General features: G+C 26.3%; 2 protein-coding genes and 1 long non-coding RNA gene across 11 annotated transcripts; 1 reads left to right on the top strand and 2 right to left on the bottom strand.

The window, feature by feature from the left end:
* Window positions 1-624: 624 nt before the first annotated feature.
* LOC113554694 lies at window positions 625-1,064 on the bottom strand. The gene is made up of 2 exons (XR_003405293.1): window positions 839-1,064; window positions 625-769 (listed from the first exon to the last, which is right to left on the bottom strand). It is a non-coding gene; the product is annotated as an uncharacterized LOC113554694 (long non-coding RNA).
* A 1,713-nt stretch (window positions 1,065-2,777) lies between these two features.
* On the top strand, window positions 2,778-14,121 carry LOC113553642 (eukaryotic translation initiation factor 4E transporter). Of its 5 annotated transcripts, none has more exons than XM_026957084.1 (21): window positions 2,778-2,937; window positions 3,182-3,497; window positions 6,874-7,069; window positions 7,185-7,296; window positions 8,097-8,263; window positions 8,320-8,475; window positions 8,546-8,688; window positions 9,336-9,425; window positions 9,495-9,640; window positions 9,702-9,972; window positions 10,062-10,280; window positions 10,350-10,492; window positions 10,556-10,633; window positions 10,719-10,779; window positions 10,977-11,068; window positions 12,536-12,701; window positions 12,759-12,881; window positions 12,959-13,077; window positions 13,143-13,305; window positions 13,392-13,661; window positions 13,803-14,121. In XM_026957084.1, exons 2-21 carry the CDS (start codon window positions 3,434-3,436, stop codon window positions 14,003-14,005), a joined length of 2,982 nt encoding a protein of 993 aa, XP_026812885.1. In that variant the 5' UTR covers window positions 2,778-2,937; window positions 3,182-3,433; the 3' UTR covers window positions 14,006-14,121. The 5 variants fall into 5 exon arrangements, with proteins under 5 accessions (XP_026812885.1, XP_026812887.1, XP_026812884.1 ...); XM_026957086.1 differs by having other exon boundaries at window positions 2,787-2,937; window positions 3,242-3,497; XM_026957083.1 differs by having other exon boundaries at window positions 2,791-3,118.
* A 763-nt stretch (window positions 14,122-14,884) lies between these two features.
* On the bottom strand, window positions 14,885-22,331 carry LOC113552972 (myotubularin-related protein 3). 5 transcript variants are annotated; one of them, XM_026956043.1, is made up of 13 exons: window positions 20,607-20,991; window positions 19,595-19,956; window positions 18,328-18,517; window positions 18,069-18,256; window positions 17,837-17,972; window positions 17,573-17,763; window positions 16,958-17,495; window positions 16,784-16,896; window positions 16,399-16,586; window positions 16,170-16,276; window positions 15,959-16,102; window positions 15,693-15,853; window positions 14,885-15,602 (listed from the first exon to the last, which is right to left on the bottom strand). In XM_026956043.1, the coding sequence occupies exons 2-13, from the start codon at window positions 19,954-19,956 to the stop codon at window positions 15,377-15,379; spliced, it is 2,544 nt and encodes an 847-aa protein (XP_026811844.1). In that variant the 5' UTR covers window positions 20,607-20,991; the 3' UTR covers window positions 14,885-15,376. The 5 variants fall into 5 exon arrangements, with proteins under 5 accessions (XP_026811844.1, XP_026811843.1, XP_026811845.1 ...); XM_026956042.1 differs by lacking the exon at window positions 20,607-20,991 and adding an exon at window positions 21,749-22,328 and having other exon boundaries at window positions 14,886-15,602; XM_026956044.1 differs by lacking the exon at window positions 20,607-20,991 and adding an exon at window positions 21,749-22,330 and having other exon boundaries at window positions 15,467-15,602; window positions 15,693-15,839.
* Window positions 22,332-22,666: the final 335 nt, after the last annotated feature.

Here is a 22,666-nt window from a genome sequence, read left to right as displayed (position 1 = left end):
AAATGATCAAACGTTCTTTTAGGAGGATAGATCTAAAAAATATTGATGTTATTTTTATTTTAAATTAAGAAATCAAATGTTTGGTCTAAATGATACTATATCAAAATATTTAAGTTGTTTAAATAAGGTTTTGTTTGTCATGAGTCATATGATTTGTCATAAATATTATACTAATAATGCCTGATTGTATAGAAAATTAATTTAATGGCTCAAAAAAATTGTATAGATCAATCATGGGTCACTAAAACATGTTTAAGGGACCAGGGACCATTAGCTCATTATTGATTCATTAAATATTTAGTGATTGAAGATTGATCATATAACCAGGTATATGTTTCTTGTTAATGTTATTGTAACATTAATACTGTAATAGTTAGGTAACAAAATATTTTATTATGTGGTAAATGTTTCCATACTACATATGTTTATGTCTGCCTTTTTTATATAATTTGGAATATGTAGAATATTCTATGATCAAGATTGCCGTTTTATTTATTTTTTTTTTGTGATTTTGCTATAATTTACAATATATATAATTGTTATTACTACCATATATTTGTAATATTTGTATATTACATTAATAGGAGTTTCTACTGTTTTTCAGTACAATATATTAATATTTAATTCAACTTTTAACCTTTTATTTATTTAATTTGATAAACGCAATACAATAAAATAGGTACAATGAACAATTCATTAAGGTGCTGGACATTTTGTGCAATTTAAGGGTGACCATAACTCGTTCGGATCTTAATATTCCATCTCTAATCTAGTAAATTGAATAATTTACATTATATTTCAAATTAACTAAAATAAGTTTAATGTATTAACTAATAACCTGAGATTATTCTGAACTTGATTGAACTCAACTGAAAACTAGTATTCAATGTAAGTTAATTTTCCTGAAACAAAGCATTGCTGATTACTAGAGTTAGGATGTTGATAACCTAAAAACACAAAAATGCCCTAAAAAAAAAAATGCAAAAATTACCTTAAAAATTAATTAAGTGAAAAAAATGTATTTTTAAATAATAATTTTTATTAGAGATATGGGCGTAGTGATTCAAAATATTAATTAAAGATTATAATAATAATATATTAATAAACAAAAGTATACATTTATAATTTTAAGCATTATATAAAATTATTAAAAATAAATTAAAAAGTAAAATATAAATGAAAAAAAAAATTATATTAAAAATATTCTTATTAATAATATTTATATTGCATTGTTGTACTGTATAATTAATTAAATTTGTTTCCAAACTTGGGTTTAATACTTGCTCTAAAATTTAAAATTGCCCCACATTGTACAAAAACTACAAAAAATGGATTTATAGCTAAAAATGCCGAAAAATGCAAAATAAAATTAAAATATTGTATCAAGATAGTATGAATCAAATTTTTAGCTAGGATAGCATTGTATGGGATCAAAGGGAAAAAAATGCAAATGTCATCAACATCTTAACTCTACTGATTACTAATGGAAAAATAATAGTAATTTAATATGTTAAATAAGGTGAAGTATGTTTCTTTTGTCCGATTTCTTAAAAGAACATACACCATTGGAAACGATACACTCTTAAATACTACTTGAAAAGTCAGAAAACTTTTCAAGTCTGCTGGAGCTGCGAGGACAGTATTAAATGTTCCGTCAATTCCAACTGTAGTTACTGTGGCCAACTCTTCTCAGAATCTTCCAATTGCATCCAAATTTGCAAAAATCACACATTCACTTGTTCCATTGACCACTAATTCTTGTTGGAAGAATGCCGATGGTGGTGTTTGAAGCGTGTAACTTTAGGCAGCATTTTCTGGCCGGATCAATGCTTCGCACCCTCTTCCATCTTCTTTGTCTCTGCAGAAATGTATAGTTGTTGGCAGCTTCTGGATGTCTAAAAAAAAAAAAATTAAATTAAAATAATGACAATTGAAGGAATGAGTAGATATAGGTGTTAATTTACTAAACTATTATAAATTAATTTAATATACATAATAAAAAGGTTTTTGGTATACTATAAGGTTAGTTTACATTTAAAGTTAAAAGTTACATTGATAAATAAAATATGTTTGTATTTATTAATTTATTATAATATTATTAACACATTTAAAAAGTTTAACATATTAAGTATAAGACAACCTATCTATATAAAAATACAATAAAAATAATAATAATATAATAATGATAATGACTTAATCATTAAAAAATTGTCGTTATAAACATTTTATTCTGTGTTTATAGAGTGTGTTCTAGAGTTAATTGACAATTGTCCATCAATGATAAGTACTTAACTTATACCTACTTGATGTGTAGTCATATTAAGTATATTATACAATATTAAAATGTCCACTTATTCGTTAAATTATTAAAAATATAACTATCAAATAAACATTATTTCATATAAAATTAGAAAATTAATTGTTTTTAATAACCATAGCAGGGCTAAGCAATTTTATCATACTATTTTTATAAATTGATCGGACTTCGTCAACCTGTGCTAAGGTTCTATAAAACATGTTCTATAGTGCTCTACTTATACCATAGTGTTCTATGCTTATACTAAGGTCTATGAACACGACTGAAAATAATCGTTTGATAACGACACATTACCCAGCACATTGGTATATTTTATTCCATGACAGTAATACCCACCTGCCACCACCGCAACTATCACCATCACCGGGCAATAGGCATCCTGTATGTCTGTGATCTAAAAGAAGAAAAAAAAAAATTCCATACTTTGATACTTTCATTTCCCCGTTTGCTTCGCTCGTTCTCTTTTATGTCGAGCTGCGGATCGCGATAGCAGTCGTCCCTTGGATTCTATATTTTTTTTTCAAATTTTTTTTTGTTATTTAATTGTCGTCTAAGTAAACAATTTTTTTTTTGTTTGATTAACTATTTGATTTTGTTGCAGTCGAACGAACACTAACGGCGTATGTATATTATTTTCGTACTTCAGTTCAACGCTCGTATAGGTCGGTCGTTAACGTACGCGCTAAAAAGTAATAATCCTACGGGGCTGCAACTACGGGCTACAACAGTAGAGTATTCACACTCGGCGTCGGTTATCACCGTTCAATAATAACAATAATAATAATAATAATAATAATAATAGTAATAAATAAATAATAATAGTAATTAGTGTAATATTAACAAATTTACAAATAACAATTATAGCCGTCCGTCCATTAGTCGCGCACAGGAAACAAATAACGATATCGTCTTGTACACCAACAGGAGACAACTGTGTTTTGTTCCTGTTTATCTGCATTCTACACGGGCCTACTGTGAGCTATAATTGTTCGTCTCGTCGTGTTTGTTGTTGTCCGTGTGTTCCTTACATGTCCGATATTGTAGCTTGAAAAAAACGGCGTCCAGATATTTGGTCGTTTTCTCGTTACGAAGACTTGGTCGTCGCCGAGTGTCGATATGTCCGAAATGATCAACGATAATGACAAATTATCGAAATCGATGGCGGATGCCAACAATGAAGGTAAGTACTCGAAATATTCATTCCACGTTCAATTATTTACATAAGTCTACAAAAGTAAATACATTGTTTAGAATAATCATTATAATTGTAGGTAAATCTGACCTAGAACTGGAACCATTAAGTTGTTCATCTCTTAACACTTCATTTATTTAATATTTTGTTTTTTAGTCACCTTCCAAATAGTAATTAGACTTCTGGTGTATTTGATATTATAATTATTTGTAGGTACCTTATCAAAAATAACTTGTTAGAAATGCTTATGTATTTTAAACCATCAGCTTTAGTTTACTCAATAACTAATTAAAATATTGAATCTATCTATTATGTTTAACATTATTTTATAAATGATCTCAGTTGTATCAGTTGGTTCAAGTTATAAACAATTTATTTTTAATTTTACCACATTCAATATAAATTGTGTTTAACATATAGTTAGTATCAAATATTAGTTAGGTATTCTAGAAATAGTAATAACTAAGTAGATTTTAGACAATCAAATATATATTTGAGTGTTTTATCATTGTATATGCTATGTTCTTAGAATTTTATTTTTCTAATTGTAAAGGCATTGATTAAATATACATATAATTAATCAATGGTATAGGTATATAGTTTGAATTTATTTTGCTAAATTAAAAACTTTATATTAAATGTTAAATCTTATGCTTAAGTACATGTATTTATTAATTGTATTTATGATCACTAAACAAGTATTAATTATAAACTAAATTGATGAAATACTAGTGTAAATAATTTAGATAAATATAGTGAAGAAACATGTTTTATGAATTAAAAAATATTTACTTACTGTTCTTGAATGAGTTAACATAGTTAAAAAGTAAAAAAAAAAAAAAAATTAATATAACTAATTATATATCCATTTTCTATATTTATAGTAAAATATAAAGTAATCTAACTACAAGACTCCTTTTTAGAATAATAAATTTTTCCATAATTTTCTCTAAAATTAATATTTTATTGCAGTTATTATTATATGTTATACAATTTATTGATGACAATTTTAATTTGTAAGATAGACATATAACAAATATACATTTTTTTTCGACAGACTTATATTCTGGTAAAATATTTTTATAACTACCTTAATAATTATAAGAAATTAAAAATATTGTTATGTAAATAAATCTTATCTTCTGCCAGATCACAATTAATCAAGTTGGTACATAATTAATTAAATAAGAATTATCCAAATATTTAAAAATAAAAATTAGAATATCAAATATATTGATTATTAATAATTTTATTTATTATTAATGCCTATATTTTATTATTATATTACATACAAGTTTCAATATATTTTATTTTCTATGCTGATATTTATTTTGTGTAATTTATACTAATCTGCTAAATGATCATTTTTATATTTAAATCAGAGTACTTATTAAATTATAATCAAATTATTCTAATTATTCAAATATATTATATAGGTAAAGTTGTATATCAAATGTTAAATAATAAAAGTACTTACTCTTAATTTGTCATAATCTTTCATAATATTATACCTAATATAGTATGCATTTGAACATATTCTTTAATTTTAGTGTTATAATCTTTGCTGTTATTTATTGGCTATTATTGATAATAACATATAATATTACTTTGTCACAAGTTTAAGAAAAGTATTTTGTTTTCGTATAATTCAGTAATTCAATAATAGCAGTTCAGCCATTTAGTTTTATTCATAAGAATAATTAATAAGCCTGTTTTATCTAATTGATTAGGAATTATTTTGTCTCATATTTTGTAATGGCCTATCAATGTGAATTTATGAGATTATATTATTTTAATTATATTAAAATTAATTGAATGTTTAAATTACAAGAAATATTAAAATAATTAGAATAAAAGAAATATTCACCTTAACTGTTTTGTTTACGGGACTACTGTGTTATTTTTATATTTTGTTACATAGTAATATATAAACATATATCGTTTAATACTCTTTTTATTTTTTTTAATTTTATTACTCTCTTAGCTATATTTTAAATTACATATTTATAGGTAGGTATTTAATTTAATTTTCATATCCTTTTTAATAATAGAAAAAGATTTATTGAAAAACTGAATGTAACATACTATATTAAATGTACATAGTACATATCACGCTATTGGTTTTTTTCTAACTTTTTTTGAACTAGTCCTATTAAACATTGTAATTATTTGATTAGTTGATAGACATTCATTTTGAGTTCAGAATGATTCAATTGGTTTAAGAGAATAAATACTCAAGAACTTAAATTCATAATTAAATTTTAATTACAATTGTTAAATAAATCATATTTTATGGGCCTATGTAAATAAATATATTATTTTATGCTAGGTGTTAGGAATACTATTATTTGAATAATATTATAAAATTAATTTATATAGTTTAATTGTATTATTATTTATATAAAAATAATATATAGTGTTATTTGAAAAAAAATTGAATATTAAAAATAGTTAATTTATTAATAGGTTTTATTCCATTACAGAAATTAAAAAATATATGTAATGAATAATAATAATAATGTCTATTATATATGTATATATTTATCAAAGCTTTATATTGAATAATCATTGGTAAGGTAATTTTTATGAATTTTGTATTTTTAATATTTTTTTCTATTTAATACAAATTCATTGATAATTTAATTATTTTCTTAAATGATCATACTTTATATTTAACAAATATAGTTGTTAGGTTTTTATCAATCAAAAACTAAATGCAACATAAAATGTTCTTTTGTATTCATTTATTTATGTTACACATGACTGGCTATTTATTAGAGTTTAGCCAATATTAAGATAATATTATCATATTATATTACCTATATAGATTGGGGGAAATAATTCTCTGATTATTTATTATTAGAAAATCATTTTAAGAAATTCCAATTTGTTTTTATCAAAGAAAATAATTCAGTTGGATTTTATAATTTTTATTAGTTAGTACCTGTATGAACTTAGTTGTTCAAAATTTCTTATAATATAATATGTATAAGAATGTTAAATTTTAATTTGTGATTGTCTAGTATTTAATTATAAAAGAATAATTGACACCATGGATAGTAGAGTTAGTAAAAGTCGTAAACGACATTCTGGTATTCAAGGTCATATGTTAAAAAAAGTTTTGAAAACCATGCCTCATTGTAAAGAAAATATTCCAGAACTACCTTTAAATTATAATAGTATGTGTACAAAAGGCCTAAAAAATTGTTTAGGTTTGTATTACTGTATTACTTCGTATTTGTGTATTTTATTTTAAGTAAAAAATTATATAAACTTAAATTTGATATATTTACAAAAGTATAAGATTTTTAATTTTAAATAATATTTATTTGTATAACTAAACAATAAACTAAAATATGTATAGGTATAACAACAAATGAAATGGAAAATGAAACAGTCATTGAAGATAAAGTTAAAGTAGTGAGATTTAAACAGCCAACACAAAAATATACCAAAGAAGCTTTGTTGGAATTACAAAACTTGAGCAGTTCCAAATTGCGCCCAAAATTTTTAGACAACTTCCCTGACTTGGATGTAGAACTTGCCGGAAAAACTAGAAAGTAAGTTTCAGTTTTTATATTCTACAAGTACATAATAAATTATTTTTGTTGCTTGTTATATAAAACCACTTAGATGCATATTTGAATAGTTATTAATTTGTTTTTTTTTCTACAGAGGAAGTAGACCTGTAGCCAGTGGAAAACCCGCTACTAATACTAAGACAGTAGCATTTGATTTACCACCTTGGCAGAACCAACCAACAGAAAATGGAGAATCTAAAACTGAGGTTAGTTTTATATTGTTATTTTATAAATATTTGTTAAAATTAATTCAACTTATTCAAATGATAATGAAAACACATAATCACCAGTGGTTGTTAAAAGAATCAAAGTGGTGTTCAAATCCCTTAAATCTCTACTTGATTGTGTCTGTATATATATTCATATAATTAATATATAAGTTAACAGTATATTTTCATCTTTGTCATTTTCTCCATAATCTAAATATTCATTTAACTATAATATAATACAGTGATTTTTGTCAATGCATTTGTTCTAATTTCTGACTAGTTTAGGCTAAAGAATATTGAGTGTTTTGTAATACAATTATGCTATAGATAATTATTGTAGAATTTTGTGGGACCTTTTAAATCTCTAATGAAGTACGTTGGTTTTTATAATGAACTATATAATAAGCATTCATCAATTTAGTTTATTGAATTATTTAAAATAGATGTGAAATTTGCTCATTATTTATTTATATTGATTTTGTAATTAATTTTTATAGAATTATAATTTTCAATTTTTAGATTTAGATTTTCATTACTATATATGATAATAATAGTTACAATCATCTACAGGGTAGCATCAAGCCAAATCAAATATAGTAAAGAAAATTTATTTTTAAATATTACGTAAAATGTGTTATTTTCATATATTATTGATTTGCCAAAAATTAAAATTATTAATTGACTTCTATATAATATGTTATATATTATCTCATATTTTCAAATATTAAAATTATAAAATAAAAATAGGATAGTGTAAGATAATATTATTAAACAATTTTTAATAACTTTTAATTTAGAAAAAACCGCAGGATGCTAAAGACCGTTTGAAAAAGGATCAAGATATAGTTTTGAGTCCTCAAAGACGCAGTTTCAATTCAGGATGTTTTGTTACTATGAATGCTTCTAATGTACCAAAACGTTCAAATAGTCCTTTGAATACATCTGCTAAACAATATGTTGAAAGGTATGGTACATTTTATTTTGTTTGTATATTTTTATTTATAAAATATTTATTTATAGGGAACCCATTCGAGAACCTCGTCGAGTTGGTAGTGGTCGATTAATGAGTCGAGATTCTTGGGATTCTAGTTTTCGTCAGCCAGAAAATGGAATCGCTAATAATTATAACTTTGGTAAAGGAGGCGGCTTTCGTGAATCTTCATCTCATAACTCAATGTTTGTATTTATAATTATTTTTTACATTTTTGATCTTCTATTATTATTTATTCAATAATATATGTTTTAGTGAACCTCGTAGAAAAGATTTTGAGTTTGACAGAGGAGAAACAGATCGTTATAGAAATTATGATCGCTTCAAAGGTTCTAGTAATTATGATAGACGCCGAAATGATTCTTATCGAACGCAAGAAGAACCGGAATGGATGACAGGTTAATGAGTTTTTATTAGAACATTGAAGAGGTTGATATAACATATACATTGTCTCCATCTTACAAATTTACAACACATTTGTATTTAGCAGAACCAATCTAGAGTGATTAACTTTAATATTAAAGTGAATTGACACATATTAACTAATTTAAAGGTAAAAATATAATATAAAGTACCTCATAGGATTTTACTAATAATTTAATGTTAAAGTGAGTTATAACTTATAACTATTTAAAGTATAAGAATTTAGTAATTATCATTACTCACTTTTAAATTAAATATTAATAAACGTCTGTGAGATAAGTATATTCTGGCCCACAAGAGATCAGTACCGCATTTTGACCAAAACTCGTCCGATCCGTGCATCCACTCATTTATCCACCGAGAGCATTGCTGCCCGGTATTTTACATGTGCGTAAAAGTACTGATCTCTCGTGGGCCGGAGTATAGATATTTCTTACCTTTAAGTTTATTAATAGGTTAATTCATTCATAATATTAAATTTAACAACTAAAATTTGTTATTTTGTATGTAAAACAAAAACACTTGTATGTTGTAAGTTAGGCATTCTCTTAAATAATTATTTAAAATAATATATCATGATTATTTTTTTTTTAATTGACTAAAATATTTTTATTATTAAAAGATGGCCCAACTTCTCAACATGATACTATTGAGTTGCGAGGTTTTGAAGATCCACCTGTTGACAAAACAAAAAAGAAAAAAACTAAACCTAGTAAGTAAATATTGTTAATCTTAACAATGACAAGAAAGTGTTTTAATGTAATATGTATAAAATATTTAGCTCCCCGTACTAAAAAGAATTCAATTGACTCGACATCCACGGAATCAGCAGCTGCTATAAAAGGAGCTAATGAAACTAAAATAAAGAAAACTAAAAAGGAAAAAGATGAAGATAAAAAGAAAAAGCCAACAGTTGAAAAACCCAATGTAAAGTTATTTAAATCCACATTTTTAATTTTATAGAAATTATAATTATTGTTTTGTGTAGAACGAAGACCAAACTAAAAAAGATTCTGAATCAATAACTGGAAATGAGTTCATTCAAGCTTATGATGCTGAGCATAAAACTAACGACAATGTATTCAATGATTTCAATATTGATGATTTCTTAAAGCCAGATTACTTAAGTGATATAATGCATATTGAAGGAGAAACTGACGCAAATGTAGCTGGTTCACGATTCCGCCAATGGTTTACTACACATGATAGTAGTCGTGCTTCATCTGCTTCTACTGAAATGTTAAATTCTGCAACTAATAGTACGATAATAATTATCATAATTATTTATAATACATCTTTTTATTTTTTAATAACAATTTAATAAAAAAACATTGTATTATGCTTGTAGAAGGTGCAACAGATAATGTAGAAGAAGACCCTAGACAGTTATCATCAATGCTCATGGGAATGGTTAAACATAATAGTCAGAATGAATCAAAAAATTTAACAAATGCATATGACTCTATCACATCAAGTGAAAATAATAAACTTCCTCCTGCTATCATGGATGTTATTAAAGCTAGTGCACCTCAGTTGACTGATCCTAAAGCTGCCATACGCGATTTAGGTAATTTTTTCCTTCTATTTTATTGTTAAGTTATATAGTTATCATTTAACTATTATTTTTTTTTAATAGAGGTTAATGGTAAAGTTCAAAGTCTTGAAGAAATTGAATCTAGGCTACGTATGTCAAGTGGACAACAAAATGGCTATTCACCACCACATAATAATATTCAATTCCATGAAGAAATGAAACTAAAAAAACTGCAGAACATGAAGGCAAGTGTGAATAGTTGAAATTATACTAAGATTTTTTAATAAATAATATTTTTTAATATTTAGATGTCTCAAAATGAGCACGAAAACTCTAACAATGATGGACATGTAACAAACAGCTCACAAAACTATTCCATACTGCAGGTATTATATTTTATTTTTGTAAAACTAGAAAAATTAAAACTTATCAGTGAATATAATTTTAATAATTAATAAAATTAAATTATAGATGCTGAATAATGCCCAAGGACCACAGAATTATATGGCAAACCAAGTACAAAACCCTACTGGTATGTGTATTTACTTAAAAAATATTTAATTAATCATTTGATCCCTCTGAAAACCGTGATCAATTAGCACTAAAATTAATATGTAATTGTATAATTTATTTATTATTTTATTTTATTTAATATAAAATAAATTATAATTACCTCAAATGAATAATTGATTTTAAGTAATTTTATTTTATTTTCATGTACAAACTTAGGTCCATATGGCCATTCAAATAATTATCGTGGTCAACAACCAAATATGCAAGTTCCTAATGATCTTGTTATGAAGCTCATGGAAGCACAACAGGTAAATAAATTAAATGAAATATTTTATTTATTTGAAATAATATAATATAGAAAAATATTTATTATCCTTTATATTTTATAGTGTTGAATATAAATCTTTTTGTAAAATCTTTTAGAACTATTTAATTCATGGTTTTTTAAAACAATAGTAATAGAACTAATGTTAATTTTTGAAATTTAGTATTAGTAAATTTTTATTTAACATCTTCAAACCATTATTTTAGATTTTGAGCTGAAGGAATTCATCATTTATGTCTGATATTTTGTTTCATTTACAAGTAAAAATAATCTTAAATATTATAGAGGATTCTATAACTTCTTGCTGCAACTAAAAAATATTAAAAATAATATATGAGTTATTTTACAGTTAAAAATCCACAAAATTTGTAATTTTAACATCAAAGCTTAAAAATGCAATTAAAAAATATTTTTTTTTTTTTTTACAAGAATTAATAAAAAGTTTAATGTTAATCTATACTATGCATCTTCTAGACGTATATTTAAATTTAAATATTGTTAACATTGGTTATTCAATAATGTAAAAATATAAAAATGTATTCTCTAACAATTTTTATTTTCAAAAAAATAAACCCTAGAAACTGCAAACTTAAATCTGAATTCCACTTTTACTTAAATTATCATACTCTATTTACAATATTCAACATATTTTAAATAATTTTAATCTATGAATACCTCGACCTATTCACACAAACAATATATTATAATTGACTTATGATAATAAAAGTTTATTGCTGTCAATCAATATAGTGTTACATAATGATATATGTTAGTATTGACTTATAAGGTATAATATAGTTAGTATACAGTGTAACTTGTCTATTTGATAAATTCAATAATAGTGCAAATGCAATAATGTCAAATAGACGAGTTACACTCTGTATATTAGTTAAGAATAACTATTAATATTAAATAGTAATTGTATAATATACTTGATTTTTTTTGATAAAACTTAGTAAACTTACCACATTATTATAATGAACCTGTATATAATGGTCAATCATGGGATCAAAATAATTGTCCGTAATAGACAGGTTTCAGTGTTTTAAAAGTAAAATTAATCTACAAACATACTTATTTAATGAAAAATAAAAAATTTATACTTATACTATGTTAATATTGTACATATTATTAAAATCTTTATCATAATTATTATATTAGTATATTATACATATACATTATAAATTTAATTTTAATATTTCTTAAAAAATGATAGCAATTTCTTTCTGTTAAATTGTATCTCAACTTCATAAATTCAATTGGTACTCACAATTAGCGTTACTGTAATCAGTGTTTTACATATACTTAATTGTAGTTCGTATTAACATATAAAACTTTGAAATTCAACAAAATAAAAACACAATAATTTTATAGGATATTCTTCATTAGTTATCTTATGTATTGTTATAACTTAGAATAAACTAGAAATACATAATTATTAATTGTTTAGATTCAAAAGCAACATGAAAATATGGTTGCAAAAGCAATGGCTGCTCAACAACAACAGTCTAAGCAACATATGTTCAAACTTCCCGTTGAACTTCAAAATATGGTCAATTTCTACACACCTACTAAAGATATATTGCAAAGCCGCGAAGCACAAGAAATGCTTATGGGTATAATATTTATATATTATATTTTGAGTATTAAATATTAATTATATTTTTTAATAGGAATTAAACGCGGTGAAGTAATGCTACATCATTTAGTTGAGCAATGGAAAAAGACCAGTGCTAATCAGTCTCGTTATCGTGAAACTCTTATTTGTCTTATGAAAGTATTTCAACATTCAAGCAGTATGTGTTTTATATAAATATGATACTATTGAAAAATAATATATTTTATATTAAAAAATACAAATATATAATTTTAGATGCCCAAAGAATGGCTAATCAACAGGATTTAGTTTACCAACAACAACAAGCTGCATTATACCAAAGCCAAATGCTTAAAAGACAATTACTTGACCAAACCCATAAAAGGATGGAAAATGTATGCATAAGTTATAGAAAGAAGATATGATTATTTAAATTAATTAATACATTTGTTTTAATTAGGTTCATAATGCATCATTTGGAGGAGAAAGTGCTATGGATTTGGGTTCATCTCAGTCACAGTCTCAACCAAGAATTGGTCTTACTCCAACATCTGTGTTACGTAAGATGACTTCAACTTCAGAACCTTTGGTAGATAAACATCATATACCTGATGAAAGATCTGGTTAGATATATTACCTTTAGATATTTTGCATTAATTTATTAATGATTTTCATTGAGAAAAATTATCACGGAAAATCTGTTGTTTAGTTACCCAACATGCACTTCAGCATCAAATAAACACTTTGCAACAGCAAATACAGCAACAACAGTTTATGCAGCAGCAACAACAACAACAACAACAACAACAACAACAACAACAACAACAACAACAACAGCAACAACAGCAGCAGCAACAACAGCAACGACCAGTCAATACTACTATTCAGCAAATACTAAGTGGTAACTATCCTAGGTACCATGGAGCACAACAACAACACCAACAGCAACAGCAACAATCTAATAATATGAATGGTCGCAGTAAGTTTTCTTCTTTTTGATATACATTTAAATTAAAATTTAACATTTTTAAAATAATTAAAAATGAAATTTGTCCATAAATTGTAATCAATTATTCAATTTTGAATAGGAATTAAAATAATATGTTTGTTTGATTTTAAGGTATAAATTATGGTTCTGGGGATAAATCGCGTATGAACCGGGTACAATCCCCTGTTAGCAATCAGCTTGCACGTTGGTTTTCTCCAGAATTGTTGGCACAAGCCCGTGCTGGCCGTTTACCAAACATGCCTGCTATGTCGCAGAATTTAAATATGCTCAGTGTTGAAGATATCGAAAAGTTCCAGGTTGGTGGTCGTTCTTAATTAGTAAAAATTGTGGCGACTTAACAATTTTGTTTAAAAATCGTAAAAACTACAAAAAAAAAAAAAAAATAAACAAGTTGTTATTCCTTTTAAATATTTATAGGGCCCTTCTCCAAGTCTCAATATTTTCTTTCTTTTCCTTTTGTTTTAGTATGAGGTTCTTTATTTAATTTAAGTTCAGTGTTTTTTTTCACTGACCTATTTTTAAAATTATTCCCTCAGAGCAATTCAGTTGTTTTTCTTTTATTTTTGCATGTTTAAACAAAAAATTAACTATTATTTTTTGAAAAATTGTAATTTTATTCTAATGAACTTGAATCGCATACTTATTTTATATAATACATTATAATTTCTTAAAGATTACGAACCTCTTGTGTACAAAAATTCATTATTATATCTTTAGAAAACAACGTGTATATAAGTACAAAGAATTATTTTCTTATGTACCATTTGTCTGTGATGTTAGAAGTTGTATATGAAATGTAAGTTTGATAAGTCTTTGTATTACTAGAGTTAAAAAATAATAATAATAAACAATTGAACCGCTATAGCGGAAATATGTATGAAGAAATAAACTATTGTAATTGTAATATATATACTTATAGTTTTTGACAAACTCATTTCCATTGTTTTCTTAGTGCTCAGTGAGTAAATGTTTTCTTTACGTTACACATACATGTAAACATATATATTATATATATATGCATATTATATTAAACAAATGTTATTATATATATTTTTTTTCATTTTGTATTTTTATTTTATTCAATTAAATAACTTATATACAAATTACATTAATTACATATTATTATTATAATATGTAAAGTACAATAACAACAATAGCAACAAAACAAATACAAACAGTTTGATTTATATAAGAAGTTGTATCTGCAAAGGATATGTAATGGTTATATGTCTAATACTTTATAACAGTAAATAAACTTCCAAAAATTGTTATACTTTATTTTTATTATAATAATATATATAAAATGATAAAACGTAACAGATACAATTAAAATATTACTTGTTAAGTGCACAAAAAATAGTCCAGCTTGTGGGGTAACCATAATAAAAGTTAATAGCCACTAATAAAGAAGCCTTCACCTCAAAATCATTCTTATATATTATATTTGTAAAGATGTTCACTACTCAGTTGGGGGTAATTAATAGTCAGTGGACCAATAAGTTTTAGATAATAACAAAGAATAGTAGACAAAAAAATAATAATAATTTATAGTTGAACACGCCTCAACTTAAATTGTACTTTTAACAATCCTAACAATAATATTGTTCTATATAATTCACACATAGAATAATATGTTACATGACGTGTTTATAATTGATCAACTTCCACCTATAATTCGTTTTAGTTTAATTTGACTGAGCTGGCTGTAATGTGATGTTTACATTTTTTTGATCATCTGCAACAGCTTGCTTACATGTGATGGTGGTGGTGGTGGTAGTTGAAGTGCAAGTGGTCTTTAAAGCTCCGACTGAAAAACATGGCTCGCACACTCTTACAGGTTCATAAAGTTGTTCAGCTGGTAGAGGAACCAGATTTCGTGAACAGTCAGCGCAAAATATTTTGCCACAACTCCTAATAATAAATGATGACGAAAAATATAACATTGATGCATACTAAAATAAAACAATAAAATTTATTTATAAAAAAAGGTCTTTAACTTGCCTACAGTGATGCTTCCGTCTTCCCAGCCAAAACTTGTTGTCGCACGACGTACACTGGGTAACCGCGTGATCCGGTACCCACAGGGTTGGCTGAGCATCGAACGATTCCACAGGTTCCCATGACAATGTCGTCTCTCCTCCTGTGCTGCTACACACGGATACCTTCAAAAAATTACTCCACCCTCATTCTAATACATGACTAGATAAATGTATCAGTGTACCCAAATAAGGCTGCTAATACTTTTAAATTTTAAATTAGTTACGCACATCGTCATCAGTTTTGTCTGCTAGTGATAGACCATTCACATCAGGCGTAGTTGTTGCTTCAATACCGTTACAACGATGACTTGCTTGCCGCAACAGTACTAGCCGAGTGACATGTAATTCATTTTGAAGAGCTGCTTCTCTCGTCTACAATCAATCATTTTAATAATAGACTAATGGTTAATTTTAATAAATTATTGATTTTTTTTTTTACCTTATGTTCTAAAATTAACTGCTGAAGTCTATTTTGTACATCGTCTACAAGTGGTAACAGTCCATCAACAGTATTTAAGATACAATTAGTTGGACTTGAATGCCGTTCTACATAACAAAATATAATTACACAAATGTTGAATAATGAATAATATTATTTTAACAAACAAAATACTTAATAAAACATATTATATAATCATTATATATTAAGGAATCTTTTAATTGTTTACCTATACCATTTTCCTCAGCAATAATACTTGACAATGAACTAGAATTTGTATCTGAAGATTTATCATCTTTTTCATCTAAAGATATTATATCTTCGGATTTTGAAAACTCTATACAAGGACCTTCACCGTTTATCACAATAGGCTGATCAATTCTTATTAATGGATCAATTATACCTTCCATTCCCAATCTAAAACAAAATTTTTAATAAGAAAAACTATGCGAATAAAATATATATGTTTTCTCTCTAAAACATTAATATTCTTAGAAAATTGCCTTTGTAGTAGCTATATAAAGCATTATTTAATCTAAGCTGATTTATTAACTGTATTTAAATCAATAATAATTTGTTCAAATATGTAGGTATTGTGCTAATAAATTACTTACACAGAATTACATATTTCAGTAGGTTTTGTTAGTTGAGGTCCATCAGTAAATGGTCCAACATATAAATCTCTCCAAAGATTCATATCTCTCACATTACAACTAATCCATAAAACCTAAAATCAAACAATTATATTGTTTAAAAAGAAAATTTGATAAATGTATCATTAATATTACATTATCCGGTTGAGATGAATATAAATGATTTTTACATTCAGCAGATGCAGCCAAATGTTTCCAAACAGAAAATGTAGCAGTACCTATCCCTGTACGTTTTCTTTCGGCACCACTATTGCACAAAAATGTACCAAAAAGATTTGAGTATGTGTGTTGTGCTAATTTGACTAAGTACGTTTTGGAAAATTCAAAAGCACAAGGATGCTGTGACATCACATTATGTATACAGTCCAACCATTGAATAAATACTGGGCATCGTTCATTCGGATCTTCACCTTGACCACGATCAGCAAATTTATGTCCAAAATCTAACCATTCTCTTTGACATAGAACACGAAAACCATCAATTGTTCGATAATATGAATCCAACATTAGTTCAGCCAAAGAGACAATTTGAGGAGTACGATCCCAACCATCTGAGCAATGAACAAGAACTGGTTGCATTTCAAATTCAATGGTTGCTGCAACAGTATTAGCAGCATGAAGAAGACCACTTATATTATGTAACCATCTTGTGTTTTCCAGTAAACTGTACCAGCTAAATGAAATATTAGATTAATTAGAAATAAAGAAAATAGATTATGATATTAAATATGATATTTTAAAGGAACAAACTTTGGAAGATCAGGAGGTGAGGCACATAGTTGACGAAGTAAGTGAAAACTTTTTCTGACTGCATGAATATTTGCCAAATTCATAAATCGAATTTCACATCCAGGATAATATTCAGGACATTCACATCCTCCACCTCGAGCTCGATTGGCTACGGCAGATGGATATGATCGTGCATCAATTACAACTAATTTCTAACAAAATTATAAAGGATATTATAAATACATTATGCATCTTTTTTATTTTTTAGGTTATTTTTATACTTACCTTAGGTTTTTTAGATTTATTTTGGCAAGATTCAGCGATTGCTTTTAATAAGTCTTCATCTTCAGAGGATCTCCACCCTAACCAACCCACTTCAGGTTGGGAACATCTCGCTAAAATAGCTCCATTACCCTTATGCCTAATATTTTTATTAAAGTCATAATAACACAATTAGTATTTTTAGTATAAGAAATTTTTAAAATTATTAATTAACAATTTAAATTTAACTTTTTACCTCCATACAATTACTGGAACTCGTTTGGAACTACGAAATTTGGCAGCAGCTTCCAAAGTTTGATCAGTAATACAGGAAGGAACCAATAATCGATTTGGATAAGAGGTACATAATTTATAGTCCCAATTTACTTTAGAAATACGCCATTTAGAGTTATCACTTTGAATACTTATATTTAGTCTTTCAATCTGCATAATGATTTTAAAATCATAAAATAAAAGTATTTGGTTTAATATTAATTATTGTTTAATTAATTTACCTCTTTCATAAAATAATCATCATCACCATCATGGCCTAAGTTTAAAGAAAGATCTTCATTACATTGATCCTCAATGGCCCAAGCATGAAATGCAAACGCAAAAACATCTTGAACGTTTTTTGGTGATACTATTACTCTGGTTAATCGTTTATACCACTCCAAACATAAATCATTTGTAGTAAAAGTACACCTAAAATAAAAAAAAATATATTATCTTGTATTAATAGTGTTAAGTAAATTTTTCATTGATTACAATTAGCTTGGTTTTATAATCATATTTCTAATTCTAGTAAATATTATTTCATAAAAAATGATAATTGAATTTTTATTACTAACATTTCTAGTTGACACATCAAAGAATTATAAATAAATTATAAGTTAAATAATTGAAGGATAAATAATTATTTTTACAACATTTCTATAAAAATATTTAATAACATCTTAGTAACTTGTATATCTAGTTGTATACCTAATAAAAATCTTTTCAATCTTAATATTTTTTTTAAAATGTGGATTATTTTGGTTATAGTTATGTTTAATCAATATATATTTTAAATAAAACTTAAATAAATTAAGTCCAACTTGTATATTTATATATTCAAATTAGAGGAATTAAGCTTCTATCTGAATAAGAAATCTTTATAAGTGTCAATATAAATTTAATGAAATGGAAATATAAACCAAGGTTATTAGTATATTTATATGACTACAATAGTTATATAATAAGGTTAGGTTAGGTTATAATTGTTATAATTTTAACTTTTTTGTTTATTATATCATTATGTCACTAGGGTATACTTTTATTTTTATTTGTTCAAAATATCACATTCAATATTTTATAGAATTTGTTACTTTTTGGGAAGGCGGATATCATATTTAATTTCAATTATAAATTATAATACATTTGATTGTAATATTGTAAAGTAATAGTTATATAGTATTATGAAGTTTGTTTTGTAAGAATAATAATAATAATAATAATAACACGTCATATAATGAAAGAAATACTTGAATAAATATTTGAGCTATAGAAATTACTAAGAATGCAAATATAATATTAATTGCAGATCCCTTACAAGTTATAACTACTAAATATACTTATGTAGATATTTTAGAAACTTTTATAACAAATTTAATTTATTAAAAATATGTTTTCTTTTAGTAAATAATTATTCTTAATAAGATTATATTTAAAATAATTGTTGTGTTTGACTAGAAAATAATTTATACAAAGTATAATTAGTACATAGTTACATAGTATGCTTACCTGCATGTACGAGAATCTTTGCAACTAATGATCATGTAAAATAGATCTTTTATTTCAATCATTTCAATAAGGCCCAATGGTATGTTACTGTCTTGAATGCCTTTTCTTCGTTTTGACCCTTCATTAGATACTTTTAGGTAAAAACGGTAATTGGATAGTGCTAACACAGTGTTATTGGCACCACGACCTAAGTATTCAACAGATTCACCAGCTAAAGGAACAAAAGGCACTAGTGGTGGTTCTAAAGTTGGAGGACCTTCATCGGTTTCCAAATCTCTTTTTGGATACAATTCAGAGGCTCGTACATGACACATAGACTGAGTCACAGTTGATGAACTACCAGATGAATCGGATAACTCCATCTAAAATAATAAAAAATGTATTACAAAACCTTCATTTAATATTTTAAATTTGTATTATAAGTTATTTATTTATTTATTAATAAATTATACACATATGAATGAGGTAAAAATAGTTTAATGTAGAGTAATGAGCAACCTTGTATTTTACAGTTTTAATATTCAAGTCTAGTGTTTAGTGACGCCGATAGTTATCTTAAATACCTGACAAATTTTTGTATAACAATATACCTACTATCCATCTCGAACCATTAAGAGGTTTATTAACTATTTTTTAGCAATTAATTATAAACACATTTTCGAATCTATCTTATATAGATCTAGATAGATCTAAAAATATTTGATGGTTTAAATCTATAGTAAAATTAAGTGAGATCTATTCTGTTAAATCTGTAAAATTTTAAAATATTTTCAAGCTTCATAATATTATAACATTACCTTTATGAAAAGAAGCTTTTTTTATTAGATATTTTTAAATTTATTCACAATGACGTAAAAACAATAGATGCAGTTTACTTAAAAAAATATAAAATGGTTCACATCGAATAATATAAAATTAAATTAGAAATTGCAAAAAGAAAATCGAATTAAAAAAAAAATTGTTACTTGAAACTTATACCAATATACCAACTAGTACGCAATTTTGTTTGTACCTATTAAATTGACGTTTTATCAATGGACTTGATAAAATGAGACGTTTAAAACTATTTATGTTTAAATTTATTCACATTGAATACCATAGGAAATAGGAACCAACTAATTGTTTATCTATTATTCATAACACAAACACACTATCGAATAATACTATACTTAAACGAAATTCAATATATGTTGATACCGCTTGACCACAATAACCGTTTAAATAACACTGGACAGTCAAAGGTCAAAGCAAAATGTTCTGTTTACATTATGTTAAGTGTAATTAATCGTTAAAACACTCGGAACTAGGGAGGTAGATAAAGAAATATCAATTCGCGGTGAACCTCATAGTTATTTTTAATATTTTTATTTGTTAGTGGCTATGACGTTACGAGTATAATATAATACATTAATACATATAATAATATTAATTATCTACTTAAACGGCTAAACATATCGAATTTTAATTTGACATTGATATATATTTTATTGGTTAGGTATACTAAATAGACTAAATATTATTATTTTTTTTTTTTTATCACACTAATCTACTGATAGTGAAATCACAGAATAAATAATACTTATTTAATCTTCCTACTTGTAAAATTATCATTCAAAAAACATAAGGCATTTACATTCCAAACAATTGGAATGTGTAACAATAATGATGATCTACTTGATGCGTGATATTACTAGATCAACAAATAACATTACACAGTAACTGGAAAAGAAAGAAAAATAATGTCCAGTCATTGAATCTAATAGCTGCAGGCACACACTATCAAATTGCACTAGTCAACCTTGTCGACAACTACAATGTACCTATAATAAACATCTGGTATAAAATGCGACATAGGAATAATGTTGCTCGAGAAAAAGTTATACTCGTTTTTCGTTTCAACACGACGAGCGGGAAGTTACCCCTCGTTATTGTACTCAGTAAAATTTTATATTTCGAAAATGGCAAACGTCGCGTTCTAGTTTCGCGAAGGTCGTCTGCCTTTAAATGGTCATAATTATATTATTATCGATTGTTATTAATTATTTATTATTTTTTTTTTTTTTTACGGAGGTTTAAGTTACGAAGGGAGGTTAACCGTTCAATGTCGAAGTCGTACCCTTCTCATCCCCATTCGGGGAGATCAGGAAAACTCACTTTTTTTTCAAAATATGAATTAGTGTTCGTGCATCTCCGTCGGACCAGGAAGACAATCTTTCCTCGGTGTAATGTCGGTCCGTCGGGCAGAGCGTTATTTTATGGTCGACGACTGCAACGGAGATTATTCCCTATTACGTTTGATTTACGATTTTAGTCGCCGCGTTCCGCGGAAAAACCATCGAGCGGCGTACCGACGGGCACGTCGTGCGGGTGTTTTCCACGGACGTGCATCACGTCCCTCGACGGTGGAATATTATAAAAATATTATTATTATTATTATTGTTATTATTTTTGTTGTCGTCACTGATTCGCCAACGCGTGCAAAAATGTAACTACGACGATAACAATATTAAAACACTGGGAAATACATCCACGAAACGACGTCGGCCACAACGCACATCGACGAAAACACCGAATTTATTACCGATGCGAGTATGATAAAAATGGTAAAAAGATACGATTTGACAGTAATAATAATCGCAAATCTATTGGACGTAAACACGAAATAAAACACAACATAAAAACATCTCTTTATACTATCGAACAAAAAAAAAAAAAAATAAAATAATAATACCCGTAGAACGCGAGTAGTGGGTACCAGGGTACCTATGTGGCTATGGCCTAGTGTGTGCAACGAAATATTATTACGTTCAGAACTTAGGTGTGTATTTATATATATATGTACGTATATTTAGCAACAATCGTGTTCAAAGGATGAAATTCGATTAAAAAAAAATAAAAACCCATATGACAACTACAGTGGTCGCCCGTCGGTTACAGATGATTAGTAGACGCTCTTAGGTTGGTCACACCGTCGGCAGTCCGTGAGCGTTATCTCTTTTAACCGCGACAATAACAACATTGTGTAAATACAGTAATTGACAGACAATATACATATTTATCTCATTGTTGTAA

The sequence above is a fragment of the Rhopalosiphum maidis genome, chromosome 2, assembly GCF_003676215.2.
Source record: "Rhopalosiphum maidis isolate BTI-1 chromosome 2, ASM367621v3, whole genome shotgun sequence".
In the NCBI taxonomy this organism is placed as follows: domain Eukaryota; kingdom Metazoa; phylum Arthropoda; class Insecta; order Hemiptera; family Aphididae; genus Rhopalosiphum; species Rhopalosiphum maidis.
This window is presented reverse-complemented; position numbering and strand designations above follow the sequence as displayed.

Coding starts and splice junctions, on each gene's coding strand:
- LOC113553642 (XM_026957081.1), top strand. CDS start 6,562: ATGGATAGTAGAGTTAGTAAAAGTCGTAAACGACATTCTGGTATTCAA. Junction 8,264..8,319: donor GCTAAACAATATGTTGAAAG/GTATGGTACATT, acceptor ATTTATTTATAG/GGAACCCATTCGAGAACCTC. Junction 9,973..10,061: donor GTTAAATTCTGCAACTAATA/GTACGATAATAA, acceptor TTATGCTTGTAG/AAGGTGCAACAGATAATGTA.
- LOC113552972 (XM_026956042.1), bottom strand. CDS start 19,956: ATGGAGTTATCCGATTCATCTGGTAGTTCATCAACTGTGACTCAGTCT. Junction 18,518..19,594: donor AAAGATTCTCGTACATGCAG/GTAAGCATACTA, acceptor TTTTTATTTTAG/GTGTACTTTTACTACAAATG. Junction 18,257..18,327: donor ATGATTATTTTATGAAAGAG/GTAAATTAATTA, acceptor ATCATTATGCAG/ATTGAAAGACTAAATATAAG.